The sequence below is a fragment of the Malania oleifera genome, chromosome 3, assembly GCF_029873635.1.
Source record: "Malania oleifera isolate guangnan ecotype guangnan chromosome 3, ASM2987363v1, whole genome shotgun sequence".
NCBI classification, from domain to species: domain Eukaryota; kingdom Viridiplantae; phylum Streptophyta; class Magnoliopsida; order Santalales; family Ximeniaceae; genus Malania; species Malania oleifera.
Window position 1 is genome coordinate 63,307,779 of NC_080419.1, and position 17,687 is coordinate 63,325,465.

General features: G+C 35.9%; 1 protein-coding gene across 2 annotated transcripts in view; it reads left to right on the plus strand.

The window, feature by feature from the left end:
- LOC131150542 (CMP-sialic acid transporter 2-like) overlaps positions 1 to 17,687 on the plus strand; it is a 54,696-nt gene that overhangs the window by 25,272 nt on the left and 11,737 nt on the right. For both annotated transcript variants that reach the window (XM_058101318.1, XM_058101317.1), the window contains exon 6: positions 9,914 to 9,958. In XM_058101318.1, the coding sequence (XP_057957301.1) occupies positions 9,914 to 9,958 (45 nt within the window). The remainder of the gene's footprint in view (positions 1 to 9,913; positions 9,959 to 17,687) is intronic.

Below are 17,687 nucleotides of genomic sequence, written 5' to 3' on the forward strand. Positions count from 1 at the left end.
TCCTTGAATTTATCCTCTCTCTCAACAAAAGCCTTAGCTATGGCTTCCTTAGCCCTATCTATTGCTTCATAAATGTATCCCATTGCAGGCTTCTTTTCCCCATCAACCAAATGGAGTACACGAACAAGTGGACCTGTTAACTTAAGAGCATAGACGATGGTACTCCAAAAAGTAGGCATCAAAACAATAGTAGCTGCTCTTTTGCCAGCCGCCTCCTTTGCCCATTTAGTAGTATTCCAATCTTCAGAAGTAAACATTTTCCTCAAGTTGTTCTTTTGAAGATGGATTGAACGAAGGGTGATGAAGGCAGTTGCAAATCTTGTAACTTTAGGTCTTAGTAACTCCTTTCCTCTAGTGAACTGTCTCATCAAGTTGACAACGCCAACACGATTATAGATATAGCCATTCAAAAAAATTGTCCTTTTCAAAGTTGCATGAATTGAAGGCATCTTCCTAATATCCTCCAAAATTAAATCAATGCAATGAGCAGCACATGGTGTCCAATATAAATGTGGCCTCTTTGCTTCCAACAATCTCCCTGTTGAAAAATCAAGGAATGAAACCATTAAAATATTAAAATAAACAACATATACACTATAGAAAGTAGTTCTAAAAATAAGTTCTTACCTGCTGCAACATAGTTTGACGCATTGTCAGTTACCACTTGAATCACATTGGATTCTCCAATTTCCTCGACCATCTCATCAAGTAATCTATACATTCTATCTGCATTCTTGACAATATTAGAAGCATCAATAGACTTGATAAATACTGATCCCATTGGAGAGTTCACTAAAAAGTTGATTATGTCCTTATTAGCAACTGAATCTCTCCAACCATCAGACATAATTGAGCAGCCATATTTTGTCCATTCCTCCTTATGGATCTTCAACAACTCTTTCATTCGACTAACTTCCTCCTTTAGGTAAGGAACTCTCACTTCATGATAGCTAAGTGGCTTTATTCCAAAACCATATTGTCCAATCGATTCAAGTGCCACTGCAAAGCTGCTCAAACGTACAGCATTAAATGGTATCCCAGCATCATACATCCACCTAGCAAAATCTTCCATTACCTTTTTTCTTAGTTCTTTCTTGCACGCTTCATTTATTGATGTTTGATTCATCTTCCCTTCTTTCCTAGCTTGAACCGTTTTCTTTGGATCGGGAGTAAAAAACAAGTCTATAGGCCCCTTCTGTTTTGGTTTCTTCAAGTTGGATTGGTATGATCTTTTACTTCCATCACTAGTAAACACTCTCTTGCCACGAATGTCAATTTCTTGAACTTCATCTTCTTCATCTTCACCGTAATGATCTATATCATCAAAGTCGGGCAATAACTTATTTTCCTCCTTTTCCATATCTTTCTTTAACATATACTCTTTAATCTCCTCACGTACATGAGCAAGGCACGTAGAGCATTCTTTCACATTTCGAAATCCTCCGACAATGCGTTGTTTTGCCCGAAATATTCCTCCCCTTGTGACTTTAGCACAAAAATTGCAAGTCAAATTATTTCTATTTTTTTGATCCTCCAAATGTGCATACTTCCATGCAGGATCTTTTTTTGCCGAGGCCTCACATCCAGAACTAGAATCCATTTAAGATTTTAGACTTGGTATCCTGTATCCTAACTGAAAAAACAATGCATCATAGATTTAAAATTTAAGACTTACATAATGCATTTCCAAACAAATTAAAAAACAGTAGCTAAATTTCAATAAAAAGAATAAATATTATGTATTAGTTATAATTTATAAACTTACGTTGATTAAACTAAATATTATAAATTAAAAAACAGTAGCTAAATTTCTGTAAAAAAAATAAATATTATGTATTAGTTATAACTTGTAAGCTTACATTAATTAAACTTAATATTATAAATTAAAAAACAGTAGCTAAATTTCTGTAAAAAAAAAATAAATATTATGTTATTAGTTATAATTTATAAGCTTACATTAATTAAACTAAATATTATAAATTAAAAAACAGTATGCTTACATATAAAGAAGAAGAAGAAGAAGAAAAAGAGCAGGCAGCAGTCAGCAGTCAGCAGCACACAGCAAGCATGCAGTAGGAAGAAGAAGAAGAAGAAGAAGAAAAGAAGAGAAGCAGCAGGACGCAAGCAGCAGGCAACAGGATGCAAGCAGAAGAAGAAGAAGAAGAAAAAGAAGAAGAAGAAGAAGAAGAAGAAGAAGACTTACAAAGGTTCGAAGGCTTAAAGACGATCTCCAGCTGGTTCGAAATGTTGAAGGCGACGTGACGAACTCACATCGTGCTCGAAGGCAGTCAGACGAACTCACGACTGCTTCGAAGGCAGGCAGACAAACTCGCGAGGGCTCCAGCTGGTTCGAAACGAAGTTGCGCAGGTCGTGCTTCTTCAAAATGTCGAAGATGAACTCACGATCCTGGTCGAAGCTCGAAGACGAAGTCGCGAAGGCTTCCGGCTAGTTCAAAGGCTCGCAAATGAACTCACGAAGGGCTTCGAAGGGTCGAAAGGGGCTAGGGCTCTGTTTTTTTGAGTCGAATGAGGGATACGAGTCTGGCTTGGGCTATTTCTCTCGTTTAAATGGCTTAAAAATACACAAGGCACGCCTCACTGCACCTCGCGCTTCACTGCGCCTCGTCTCGCCTGGGGTCGCCTCTTGCAGGTAGCCTCGCCCCACCTGGTATGAGGCGCTAGACTCATCGCCTCACTGCGCCTTGCGTGAGGCGCACTTTTAACTACTATGACATGGACACGGTAACACACACACACGTGCTTAGTGTTTTAGTTTTTAATCATTATTTTCACTTTTCACCTTTCATTTCACTTTTCACGGTTCACCTTTTTCAGTTTTCAATTTCACGCCGCCTCTTCCCTCCCGCCTCCTCCTCTTTGTCTTCCTCAAGCCTCATTCCTCAGTTCTTCATCTTCACTGTGAATCTGTGAGTGGTGTGCGTGCGCAGCGACCGCCGGCCAGTGTGCCTTCCCCCTCCTCTTCCTTCCTCATTTTTCTTCTTCTCTGCTGATCTTCTCGGCTCTCGCTGTGAGCCTATGAGTCTGTGACTTTGTCAGCCGGTTGTGTGCCGTTCGCCGTGCGTGCCTCCCGCCTTTGCCTCCTCCTCCTCCTCCTCCTTCCTCATTTTTTGCTCCTCTTCTCGGCTCTCGCCTCTCATTGTGAGTCTGTCACTCGTCCGGCCTCGTCTGAGTCGTTTCTCAGACTCTCACTCATCACTCTCACAGACTCACTCTCTCGAGTCTCATCTCTGTTGCACTGTGTCGCCGTGCGTCCGCGGCTTTGCCTCTCTCCTGGCTCCCGTGTCTTCAGTTCTTCAGATCAAAGCACCACCTGCGCTTGTGTCTGCTGCTTCTGCGTCTTCAGTTCTTCAACTACTTCATGAAAAATAAATGTTATTTTTTTTTGTAAAAAAAATTGGTTTAAAACCAAAAAACCGCAACCGAACCGCCACATTTTCAGTTTTCAATTAAAGCATAATTTCGGTTCGGTTTCAGTTTCGGTTCAGAAATCACATAACTGAAAAATTCGGTTCGGTTTTTGGTTTGGGCCGAAACCGAACCACACCGAACCGTGTACACCCCCCTATGCACAACCATGCCAAAATCGAAAAATAAGCATGAAATCCATTAATACATTATTTTTAATGAATTTTAAAGGTCTTCATTCAACCTACAAATGTTTTTAAATAGGCATTATGATTTTTATATTAATTTTAGTGCGCTGTTTACAAAAAAAAACATATTTTTTAATAATTTACATTACTTTAAAATTTACAATTTAACAAAATAAATATGAAATTGTAAATATTACAATTTAATTATTTAAATGATAATAGACTTGAACTTGAGTCACTTAAGAGTTGAGACTTGACTAATTGTGTACAAATTAGAATTTATTATAAATTGTAGATCTAATATTAAATTATTAATTGTCCAGGACCTCAAGGTATTAAAAAAAATAAATATGTAGAATATTAGTTAATAATTTTTTACTAAATCTGTACTCTAAGTTTCTAAGTTCTAAGTTCTAAGTTCTAAGTTCTAGGTTCTAACTCTCTAAGAGTCTAAGTAACTCTATAAATTTTATATTTTAAAAACTTTATACTATTTTTTTTATTTTGATTGAAAAATTCTACTTAAACAATCATTAATAATTTGCAATTGTTAATTTGTATTCTAATTAAATAATAAATAAACTAAATTTATATACTAATTATATTTATAAACTGGAATTATAAAACAAAATTTACAACTTATATACTAATTAGTAATTAAATAAACTGAAATTTATAATTTATATAAACTATAAATTGAAATTATAAAACAAACTAAATTTAAAACTGAAATTTACAATTTATATACTAATTAAATGAACTGAAATTTACAATTTATATACTAATTAAATAAACTGAAATTTGAAACAAACTGAAATTTACAATTTATATAAAGCAATAAAGCATAAATTGAAATAATAAAACAGAATAAATTATTGAGAAATAAAGCATAAATTGAAATAATAAAACAACAAACATACTACATACCCACTGGCCACCACCCACTTCCCAGTTACCACTTACCCACTCCTGACTCCCACTCCCACGGAAGCTGTGACCCTGCGACTGCGAGAGAGTTGCTAGCCTTCTGCAGCTGCAACCTGCAAGCCCCCAAATTTTGGAGGAATCGAAGGCTTCGAATGGAGGAATCGAAGGCTTGCTGATTTTTGGGTTCTTGGACGTAGGAGACTAATGACGAACTGAGGGAGACGAAGCTGTACGAAGCAGATTTTGGGGGTTTTAGGGATTTCGAAGCTTCAGATCAGTAGATCGAAGCTGTACGTATGAAGGAGACGAAGAATTGAAGAGTGATTCAAGTGAAGAGGGAACTGAACTCAGCTTGCAGACGATAGATGTAAGGGTTCGAAGGCTTGAAGCTGCGTAACGAACGTTACGTTCCATAACGTTAGTGTAACGGCTATTACGGGCCGTTATGGAAACCCATGTGAATTTTTGGCTCGCCTCTAATGCGGTCTGAAACGGTATCGGATACCTGTTTTTCCGTTACGTAACGGCCATGATTAAATACCATGCTTCCATGTCCTCGTTAAAGCCATCACTATGGTTTTAAATAACGGCCGCGACTGGCTGTCACAGCCGTTACGGACCGCGATCGTTATGTAAAGGCTGCTACAGGATTGTTACACCAAAAAATTTATTTTATTTTTTACTTGTCACTTTTTCCCTCTCTTTCATAGATCATATACCATGTGGCGAGAGGGGGAAAAGATTATAATGAGAATGACAATGATAAAAAATTTACTATTTTTTTAAATACTCATAAGAGATGCATTAATTAACAATTTGAAAATGCTAACTTGTTAGGAAAATTTTTTGTTTTGATAATATTAGTAATGTGATATTATGTTATATATTTTCAACTTCAACCTTCTCTCTTTTCTAGCTATTTTATATTTGTATTATTCGTATGTCTTATGTGTCTAATTGATTAATGGAGTGTATAATGTATTTTGTTTTATTAATTAATTTAGAACACATAAGAATTTATCACATATAAGAACAATGAGAAGTATAGGTACCCACACACACGTAATTTTTCTATCAATGGTGGTTTAAAACAAATGTAAACTTGTTGCCCTTACCAAATAACTTAGCTACTCGAACTAAAGGATCCAAAATATACTAATACTCTTTCTAAGAAGGGCTAAAAGCTTAAAACATGCAAGTATGCAAATATGCATAAGGTTGTGTGTGCTTCAAAAAAATTCACGACCGTTACACCTGCTTCCCGTTATGCAACATCCGCTACTCCCACTTCCTGTTACACCCGTGATTTAAAACCATGGCCATCACTATATTGGAACCTACAAATAAATGAAGTGATAAAGATAAATGCATAGATAATAGGCTCACCACTCATATAACATGTTATCAAATTGATTTAGTTTTTGGATTATGCAACTTACCTCGGATTAAGGAAATATTTTGTTGCATGAAGTGGCCTATGGAGTTGCAAATCCTATCTTGTATCAATGATGCTCCAAATACAATCATACTTGATCTTTTGATGATTACAACTTTAGACAATTTGTTCCTTTGCTCTATCCATGGCTTCTTAAACATACACCATTGCTGGTTTCACATCAACATCAACAAGCCTTAGAACTTTGACAAGTGGGCTCACACACTTTAAGCAATACTTTATTGCTTTCCAAAACTTATCATCACACGGTGATAGGGCCTCCACTTTCTTAGCTTCCAACCTTGAAGCATATTGACATATGACCCACTCCTCTGATGCAAACATGGCTCAAAGAGCAAGTTTGCTTTCATCAAAACTCTTTAATGTGAGAAAAATATGTGGCAAACCTTGTAACCCTGGCTCTCTTCAATTCTTTTATCTAGAAAACTCTCTAAACATGTTAAGCACCCATATGTGTTGGTAAATGAAGACACATACCTCCTTAGACTTTTGAATTGTATTATGAAAGATAGGAAAATCTCCAATATCATGCAAAATTAAGTCAATGTAATGGGCTCCACATGGTGACCAAAACATATGTTTCCTCTTCTCCATTAGCAACTCACTGGAACCTACATAAGCTGAGGCACTATTTGTTACCAATTGAACCACATTTTCCCTTGCAATCTCATCCACTAATGAGTCAAGCAATTCATACAATTTATAAGCATCCTTCGTCACACTTGAAGTGTCTATGGATTTGGGACAAATTGTGCCACTAGTACTGTTAACAAGAAAATTTCTTAGGTGCCTTTGTTGTGTCGGTCCATCCATCTGACATCAAAGTATATCCAATCTTTACCCATTCTTTCTTATATTTTTCAATAATTTGTTTGACACTATTAACTTCTTTCTTCAAAAATGTGACTCTAGCTTGGGAGCTTCAATCCCTTTCCATATTCCCCAACCATCTTCATCATTGATGCAAATAATGGACTCTTCTCCAAGTTGAATGGTAAAGCATGTCCATATAAAAACCGGCAAATGCTTTGAACCACTGGCTCCCTATTTGTCACCAATGCATTCAAGGTTTGTTGCTTAAATCCTTTTCCCTTAACTCCTTTGCCCTGACTTAAAAAAGCATCTACGGTGCCTCATCTTTGTCCTCCTATAATTTCAACTTCTTGTTCTTGTTCTTTGAACTCTTCTTGAAAAACTTTTCTTTCATTGTCAACATTCTTTTGTTTTACTCCTTCCAAAATATTCACAAGTTGTTCCCTCACCTCCTCTGGACAATTCTTACAAGGAGCAACATTATCATGATCCCCCACAAAATGATGCTCCATTCTAATTATGCCACCCACCCTATCTTTCAAGCCCACAATAATTGCACTTTGAGTGCATCCTATTATCATTGATTTGTTATCCCATGTAGGATCAACAGTTTTTGTATTGAAATTCCTTTTTCTAGGCTTAGCACTTGAACTGGAAGCCATCTTCCCACACTCTTAACACTCAAATAAGCACAAACTTTCCAAGTCAAATTTCAATTTTCAACTAACAAGTAAACAATGAATAACATATTCAAAAAGAGTATGAAACAATTGAAACCCTGCTGCTTGCACCGCACATCCGGATTTACCTCCTACATGTTGGCTGTGGGCATGGATGGCGTAGGCATGGGATTAGTCTGGCGCGTAAGCCCAGGAAACCCGGCGCATAAAAAATAAAATAAAAAAAATATCACAAAGTTCAATATTGAATAGTCCATTATAATAAACTATTAATTGTTGAATAGTTGATGGAAATGCAATATATTTAACATTTAAGTATTTGAAAAGCATATGCATTCTTTAAAAAAAAAGAGAATGAATCAAGACAAGAAAATGTTAATAAAAAATTGAACATTGTGGTTTTTAGGACTGTATTTTAAGAGAACATATCATAAAAAAAACTATAAAGATTTGAACATTATTGTGTTTTATAAGAAGAAAATATTATGTTTTTAAATGTTTAGGCTTTCTTTAAAACTTTAACAACTAAAATAAGTAGAAAAAAAGTAAATTAAAAGCGTAAAGAAAACTGATTGAAATATAAAAAATGAATAAAAAAAAGATAAATAATTGAAGGAAGGCACGACCAAGTAAAATTATTAGTTGCCTATCAGCACTGAGTCTTCTTGGTTTCTCCTGTCATGAGACTCACAACTGCTGACTCGTTATTCAATGGCAGAAAGAGCAGCCAGCCCCTCTTCTGGTTCTCGTCTTTATTCTATGGCAGAACAGAACAATAGAGTAGACGACTGGCAGTCCTTTGAAGCTTCAATCTCAATGGCAGAAGAAATAGAGCACAGAGGAATGGTTGAAGAGAGAACAGAGGGGTGCTGAAGGGAAGGCCAAAGGTCTTGTTTCTTCTCTCCTTTGGGTCAGAAGCTACGTAAAGGCCACAACTAACAAAATCTTGCAAAAAATAGAGGTAAAAATGGGTTTCTCTTGGCCTTTAAAGCAGTCGGATATGTACGTACCATGAGAGACAAGAATCAGTCGAATTGTGCAATTTGATTTGATTCATCAATTCACTGCCTGAATCAATCGATTCACCTTCGATTCAGCTCTGAACCCAATTCACCTAACGATTCAAATCGATTTACTGCCCTATTCGATATGAATCATATGATTCGAACCGGGAATCTTACAATTCAACAACTATGTGCATCAGGTCCATTCAAAATCAACCTAAATTGAGCTTTTTCTATATCACCAAATTTTTTATCCACCCTTTTTTTTTTTGGATTATTATCATCTGCAGAAATTTAAGACAATGAATATCATCTTGTCAGAGAGAAAATTAAATAGCAATCTGTAAAAGAATCCTAACATGGTAAACAAATATAGGTTAAAAAAACAACAAAAAAACCAACATTCACATTTCTTTCACGGTGCTGCCATATTTCATAAGTGTACTTGACCCAACCTCCTCCTTCTGCACACAAAGACCAGCCACAAACAGGTAAAAAAAATCACACATGCTTTTTCCCAGAGTTGAACTCAAGGGGAGTAGAATGTAAACCTTTTTGGCAAAGTTGAAAAGGGGAGTAGAAAGTAAACCAACCTCTCTGCCCCCCTCCCCTCCATCTCTCTCTCTCTCTCTCTCTCTCTCTCTCTCTCTCTATTTGAGATTATGTTGCAATGTTTTTAGTAATTAGCACGGTAGTGTTGTCTTCTGATCCTAAACAAATTTTGTTAAATGAGGGTGCGTATATATATGTATGTATGTATGTATGTATGTATGTATGTATGTATGTAAGTGTATATATGGAGAGATTATTATTTTTTGTTCTGTTATTTTGTCATTATTACACTTGTATATAGTGGCTTTTATCCAATTTTTGGTCACTAAGTGCTTAAAATTTTGTACAGTATTTTTGCTTATGGAGTAATAGCCTTCATACGCAAAATTAGTTTCAGATTTGTTAAAATACAACATGTTATGCAACATATGCTGTAAATGAAATTTTTGGGTGCTATTTGTTTGGTTTTCTTGGGGGAATGGTCAGACTTTCTGTATAGCTTTCCTTTTCATATTTGCTTGCAGGAAGGACTTCTCATCCTTCTAGCTTCTGTAATTTGTTCTTTTCCTTAATAAATTTTTATGCTAAGAAAATGTTGTACCTAGTATGTGCTTCAGGTGATCCATGTTAGCACCTAAGCTAGCATCTGTTTGATTGTCAACTTGCTTTATTGGATGCTGCTGTCATCAATGTATGACTATTTTGTTGATATTTTGGTACTACATGTTTTTTTTTTTTTGTTTTACTTTTATTGGTAAATTCATTTCTACAAAGTTCTCTTGTTCTCTTTATGTATATTGGCCCTTTAATGAAATTCTCTTCTTTTGTATAAAAAAACTTAGTGATAAATATTTATTTTAAATGCAGTTATATTTCAATCCTGCTACTGTAAAGATGCTGAGCAATCTAAAGGTATTTTCTCATTGACAATATCTTTTGATGAATATAGTTATATTTCCTGCAATAGATTTAGCATTTTGAATTTCATATGATGGTAAACATTTTGCTTGCAGTACATATACAATGTGTCATGGTTCATGTCCTGAAAATTTAGAAAACATGCATTTTTCTCTGTCTAATGCATTCTTAATGGGAGGCACTTTTAGCAACAAGGTCTATGTTCCACTACCACACTGCCTAGTCTAAATATTTGATTGGGAAAACTTGGAACAAGTACCACTTACTAAAGTGCTGTCTAGGGCCAATCCATCTGACTTGGATAACATAAGTTGACGAGGCACAGAAACTAATAGACTAGCTGAAGTAATCTATAAACCTCTCTCTCTCTCTCTCTCTCTCTCTCTCTCTCTCTCTGTGCAAGAGCTCTAATTCTTTTGATAAAATGGATTCAATGTAAAATGAACAAGCAAGATCAAATTGAAATTTTAAAGTCAGAGTTGACAAAAACCTAAATCTTGTGAATTCTTATAAAAACATTTTAAATGAATGTTGGGACAGTTGGAAAAGGGAGTGATTGGGGGAGTGGTTAGTGATAGTGATTGTGATGATTTCCTTGTTGGAGACACCCTCAAACACTTGGGGGGAGTATATAACTATAAGGGAAGCCAAAGTTCATTCCAATGTAAAATCAGGCTCTTTAAATCAAGTGCTGAATTTGGTTATTTTCTCATCATTAGAGGAATTAAAATATCAAAGACTTCTATGTGACTTATTTATTTGTCCTTGCATGTGTGATAAGGGGTTTTGGAAGTGGCTGAATTGGGGCCAGGGAAGGAGCAACATGTGGGAATTTTATTGGAGAACTTAAAAATGAAGAATGCATATGTTTTTACAAGTTCTGCATCTGGGGAGTTGATGGTGGTGTTTGTTGACTGCCACCATTAATCCTCCTCAAGCTCTGCCAGTGTCTCTCTCTGTCTAAATGGACAGGTACGCACATATGCAGACATCATAATTTGCCTACGATACTTTCCAACTGAGGGTGAACTTTGGTCAAGTGGGAGGGTTGCTATTTGCTACTTGCTACACTCAAACCTGGAGCCATAAGTTCTAATCATGGAAAGAGGTGCTCCAGGTAATGTTGTTGCTTACATCATTGCCTGCACAAATGCACTAGCTGGTATGGGAGCCGTGTCCTCAGAATTTTCTTTCTTTGTTTCTTTGCATTATTGCATGATGAAATGGGAATGGGATTGAAAGGGTAAGAAGCGCCATGAGATTTGTGCATCTTCCACTTCATGTTTTCATACCTACAGTTGGCATTCCCTGTTCCTTTTTGTAATCAAATGCATCCTAGAAAATGGAAGTACTACAGTTTTTCCTCTAGTTAAAAATCTTCACTTGTTTTCACTTGTTCTCTTTCATAATGTGTTTTTTTGAATCTGGTGCAACAATATGAACTTAGGCAAGTGGTTGGCAGTTTTATGGTATAGGCTGTTTTTTTTTTTTTGGGTACTTTTTTCAGGAGCTAGAGAAATTGTCTTTGGATTCAGATATTAGTTCCTGGAGTGTGTAATGTCTTTGACATGGTAAACTATTGAAATAGTCCCCTTGAAACTTTTGTAAAAATTTTTATTTTTCCAAAGTTGCTGGCATGACATGATAGGGGGCCCTAAAGATTTACAGCTACACATGATTTGTGTCAAGGAATCAATGCTTAAGTTTGTTAGATGAGGCCTGAGGAATGGTTTTAACATCTTACTTACATGCTCCACACTTGAAATTACATTTGTCTTAAGAGTGGATAAAGCATGGGTCCACCATACCTCACGTTATAATATTATTTCTTAATTAGGAACATAAGGGTAGTGACATACTGACATTCAAACTCTAGACCTTTTGGATTTATAAAGTTGAATTCAGTTCTTACATTGAAGTTGAGGGATTTTTTCTGTAATTATTTTGCTGAATTGAATTTTAATTTTTTTTTAGCTTGCTTTTTATTATTAAAATTATGGAGCATAATTTTACCCAAAAAAAATTATGGTGCATGAGTTGTTCTGAAATTGATATGCTTTTTCAGAATATATATTTATATATCGAAAAGATACGGATCCCTCTTTTTAGTGCAGTTTGGTTTATGTTATGTTACTCTTATGCTATAGAATTTACTGCTTGCTATTGTAGAGCAATGCGGTTTATGCTATTGTAGCGATACTGGGAAGGCACAGTCTATGCTATTTTAGCAATGCTATTCGCAGTATTGTTGTACCAAATTAGTAAGCACTTTTGGTTCTTAATGAAGATTAGTTTGATTTATGGTTTAAGATTGATTTTTAGTAGGGTAGCAGGAAGCTAACCTGTGGTCTAATCTGGCCTGCGCCCCAATTTATCTAGTTTTCACATCTCCTATCCTTCCCTTGCTCTGTTCATTCCTATAGTTGATTAGAGTAATTCGTCTAAAATCCTGGAGCCAGTATTATTTGATTTTCTAGAAATCAGTTCCCGTCCTGGTCTGTGGATGTTTTTCTGCAACTCTTCTGTTGGATTAATAGTGTTTTTTCCTGAAAACTCTAAGCAAATGTTATTCTCATGTAAGTTGTAACAACTTACCTGGTTGGTCTCTCTCTGAGTTTACCATGATTGCTCCCTGCTTTGGTCAAATTTGGCCGCCAAAACTTCCTGCTTTAACCAGGGACTTAATTTCAATTTCAATGGAAATTTTGTGGGTCTAAGTTAATGGAAATTTTGTTGAAAATTTCTGTTTCTATTTCAATTTCAATTTCAAAATTAAAGTGACCAAGGAAACTTATAGTAGATTGTGGAAATTATCAATGAAAGGTTGGGAAAAGTTAAATGGATGATTGTACCTAATACAGAATCAAAATAAATTTAGCGACATGTATGTGTACATATATCAATTTTATTGTATGTGGGGTATACAAGTTACATAACACTAATAATGCAGATAAGCTTAAAAAAAAAAAAAAAAAATCGCTACAACAATCATTGAACATTTATTTTAAAGATAGATTATATATTTAAGATGACATATTTTATGATCTAAAACAAATTTTTTATGGCATTTAATATCTTATATTCTTATCATGTATAATGATATTTTCTGAATTCATTCAAAACATATATGCCCGTTTTGAAATATGTTTCATGGGCTCAACCATGTGTTTTCTAGAAAAATAAGAATTGTCTCTGAAAGTAGCACAAAAATGGGCCAAACAGAGTCTGAAAGTCTCATGAAAAGGTCCAACAAGGCTTCATAAGCTCAAATTTGATGAACTTTTGAGTTGGATCATTCATGTTTGTTGTAAGAGTGAAAAGGGAGGAAGGAGCTTCATTGCAACATCATGGGTTTGAAAAAAAAAAATCAAAATATGCCTCTTTTGGTTTTTAATTAAAAATTCCAAAATTTTAGCTGTAATTTCCAAATTTCCAAATTTCTGGCGGGAAAATTGCAAAAAAAGGGAGGGAGGGGGGAAGAAATTACATTTCCATTTGGTCCCTTCCCCCTGAAATTTTGAAAATTTTAAAGAAATTTAATACCTTGGCTCTAGTTAGAAACACTTAGCTATTAGCCCTATCACTCAATTTTCCATCGCTTTGAAGCCCCAAAGTCCACAAGTTTTGATTTTTCCTTGAAGTTCTACATCTATGGATGGTCTAAGGGTTCAAATTGTGTTTCTTAATATTGTTGAGGATTTTGTAGAAAATTCTTTTAAATTTTTGGATAGAGAAAATAACTTTATTAGACACAGAAAAGAGAAAAAGTTACAAGAAAGGAGGACTATGATTCCTCAAACATAAAGAGATCAACAAAGAAAAAGCATATCAGCTCAACAAGGCCACCCAAACACAATTAAAATCCTCAAAACAACAGCCTTTGAAACAACTTTCCATTATAAAAGCCCGAAAATTGCCAAATACAACATCCTCTCACAAGAAGAAAAAGATTTACTTTATTGTCATACTGTTGATATTGTTAAAAGCATAGCTCATCTTCAAAATGAAGTTTTGATCATTTTGTTTTAGAATGTTAGTTAATTGAGTTGCAGCACCTTTCAAGTATGAAATTGAGAATGTATTTTAAAATTTGTTTGTGATATTCAATGTTTTAAAAGGCGAAGGCATAAGGCGAGGCGTTTTACTCTCCGCGAGGCGAGGCATAAGCCTCAAGGCTTTGAGGCGTAAGCATTTTGGGACTGTATTTTTTTTAAATAATCAATTAATAAAATAAATTTATATATAGTATAAAAATGAGAAAAAGTTTAGAATAATGGATAAAAAAAATAAAAACATAAATCTTAAGTATCATATTTTAGCTAACAAACTCAAACAATGCATGTTAAAAAATAAGCATGAGCCATAAGATTACAAAAAGAAGAGGAAAAGCCAAATTAAAGATCACAATGTCTCATCATCCAAGATTCTGAGAATCTAAATCTAAATCAACAAAGTTCAAAGGGAACTATCAAAGTCTTCATCAAACTCATCTATAGTAGGAGTTGTTTCACGTATAAATTCCCCCTCTCCCACTTCAACATCATCGTCTTCCTCAATTGTGACCAATGTTGGTCTCTTGCCTTTGTCTTGAGTGCCTAGATATTCAATAAAGCTATAGGTAGGAGTTGGGAGAAATGGAGAATTATAAATTAGTAGATTAAAAAATGACTTGATATGTATGTACTAAAGTTCTTACAATTATCACCAAACTTCCTTTTGCTAGGAATTATAGAATGCGAGCTACCAAAAGCTTGTATTGCTTGAGCATTATCTCCTTCAAAATCTACACGGGCAAAGCTCTAATAGCATCGACTTCGAATAGATTTTCATCATCAAACCAAGAAATATCTTTTGGGAGGACAAGTTCTTCCTTATCGCCTATCGGCAATCCACTCATCATCTGAAGCTACTTCCTCCACCAATTTGGATCATAATTTTGTCTTCTTCTTAGAACTCTTTGCCTCAGTTTGGTGTTGTACTTCACATAAACTAGAGCATTCAATCTCTTGTACTCTATCTATCCCTCTTTTACGTATGAATCTACAATTGAGTTTAAGACATTTAAATTTTTAGATATTAGCAAATGTTTTCATATTTGAGTGAAATGATAATAACAAGGCATTTGTAAACTAAGAACCTGCTCAAATGTGCTCCAATTCCTCTCCACCCACTAGCACTACATGTTAGGCTAAGAATACGAATAGCAAAATTCGTCAATTCTGGAGTTTTTGTCCCAAAATGCTTCCTCCAATCAGCTACAAAAGAAGAAACACATATCTAGGTTCTAAGTTATAAGAAGAAGCAAGGATAGAATACTACTAATTCACTAATTTTTATTGAAGTATTATTTTTACTTGCGCTTCTCAACATTCTAGAGTCAATAGCCACTCGAGCCCCAAATTCCCCTTGTGCATTATCAAACAAATCCAATTGGATTTTTGCAGCTAGCCTTTACTTATATCTCAACATTCCATCCATGCATTCAAATAATCCTTTCTTCACTTCTTCACAATCAGAGAATTTCTCCTTATAACGCAATTGGGGATTTAGATAATATCCTGCAACACGTAAAGGGTGATGAAGTTGTGGAGTCCATCTATCATCTATTTTTCTTCAAATGGGTCCATATATCCTGGCATTTCCTGAAAAATTTGCAGCAATTTTTTCCTTTGCCAAATCCATCAACTCATAGATAAACCCCATGGCTGGTCTTTCCTCAGAATCAATTTCCCTTGGAACAAACACACACAAGAGGGACAACACTCTTGATAACATAAGCCACATGAGGCTAAAAATGTTGGTCAAATAACACAATTGAGTCCTTATACCTTCATGCATTTTTGCATATGTAAAAGCGCACCACATCTCCCAAGAGAACATAGATTGCAGGCCTTGCTTTTGTTTGTAAATGCTTTGAAGTGTAAAAAATGCAGTAGCAAAGCATGTCACTGCAGGGTGGATGAGTTCTTTGTTGTTGGTGAAATGCTTCCTCATCATTGTAAGTACATAGGAATGATTATAAATAAATTTCACAACTTGCTTAGCCTTTAGTATTGTGGTTGCATGGATCTTCAATTTTGCAATATTCTCCAACATGAGATCCAAACAATATGCAGCACATGGAGTCCGATATAGCTTCCCCCTCTTTTCCATAAGCTTCTTTCCACCATTTTTCATGTTCTTTGCATTATCAATTATCACTTGCGCAACATTCGCCTCACCAACTCCCTCAACCACCTCAGCTATATACTTGAACATCAAATCCCCATTTTTTTTATAGAATCAGAAGCATCAATGGATTTTAAAAACCATGTACCAGCAGGACTATTCGCAAGGAATTAATCAAGACCCTTGAACGCCAATCAGTCCATCCATCAACCATGATAGAACACCCATATTCCTTCCAAGTTTTTTTGTGCTCTTTCAACATACCATCAATGTCTTTCACTTCATCTTTAAGAATCCATGTCCTCATCTCTTGCATAGATGGAGGCTTGAAACCTGGCCCGTAATTAGCAATACCATCCACCATAACACGCCAATATGTGTCATCCATCAAACTAAATGGTAGAGCATTGTTGTAAAGGCTAACTTTCCTACACACTTCATTTCTCTCTTCCTTCTTCCATTTTGAGTTTAGAGTGATTTGTTTGGTCAGTGAAGATGCAAACTTATCGATTGAATCTCTAGCCCTAGGATTAAGGTCACTCCAACTATTCTGTTGCTCAAGATCTTTGATCGATGGAGAAGTAGCACTCTGAGGTCTATCCTCTTGGACCCATCCCAATCTCTTCAAGAAGATTATTTCTTTTACACTTCTCTTCTTGGGATTTTTAAGAGCGATCTTGCACTCATCTCTCATGTTTTGAGGAGCGTTTGGGCAAGGTTTCATTCCTTTCCTTGTGCTAGCCAAATGATGTTTAAATCTTGTGACAGTCCCTCTGCAAGTTTGATCACAAAATTTGCATCTAAAATATTTTTCTCCATCAACCTCTTTTATGTATTATTGTATTTCCAAACAATTTTTTTTAGTCTGCCCCTTTGATTCACCTTTAGACATGTTTTTGTTTATTGAACTGGAACAATCAGCTGAAAATTAAAAAATGAAAAGTAAAAACTGAAAAAAATGAAGAGCAGCTGCATCTCACCTTGACTTTTAGAGACACTGGCAGAGAGTCTCGTGAGAGTCTGTGATGAACAGCACTGGAGGGAGGGAGGGAGGGAGGGAGAGAGAGAGAGAGAGAGAGAGAGAGTCGAATACTTGAATCAGTTCGAGGAGAGATCTCAGCCTGAGAAGAGACCTTGAAGCAGAGAGGCTGTAGGGGGTCGCAGAGAGAGACAAGGCTGTAGAGGGTTGCTGGAGAGAGATGAGGTCTGAATGGGTTGTTAGAGAGAAACAAGACGTCAGGAAGGGTCGTTGGAGACAGATGAGAGGTCAGAAGGGGTTGTCGACTCGTCGGAGAGAGACGAGAAGTTGGAGGAGTCTTCGAAGACAGACACAAGCTTGGAAAGAGATGAGAGGTACAAAGGGGTCATCGGAGAGAGATGAGACATTGGAAGAGGTTGTCGGAGACAGATGAGAGGTCGGAAGGGGTTGTGGACTCGTTAGAGAGAGATGAGAAGCTGGAGGAGTCGTCGAAGATGGACACAAGCTTGGAAGAAAGAAGACTGTCATCGAGAGAGGGGGGGTTTTGACGCTTGTCTAACAACTCTTTTTATTGTT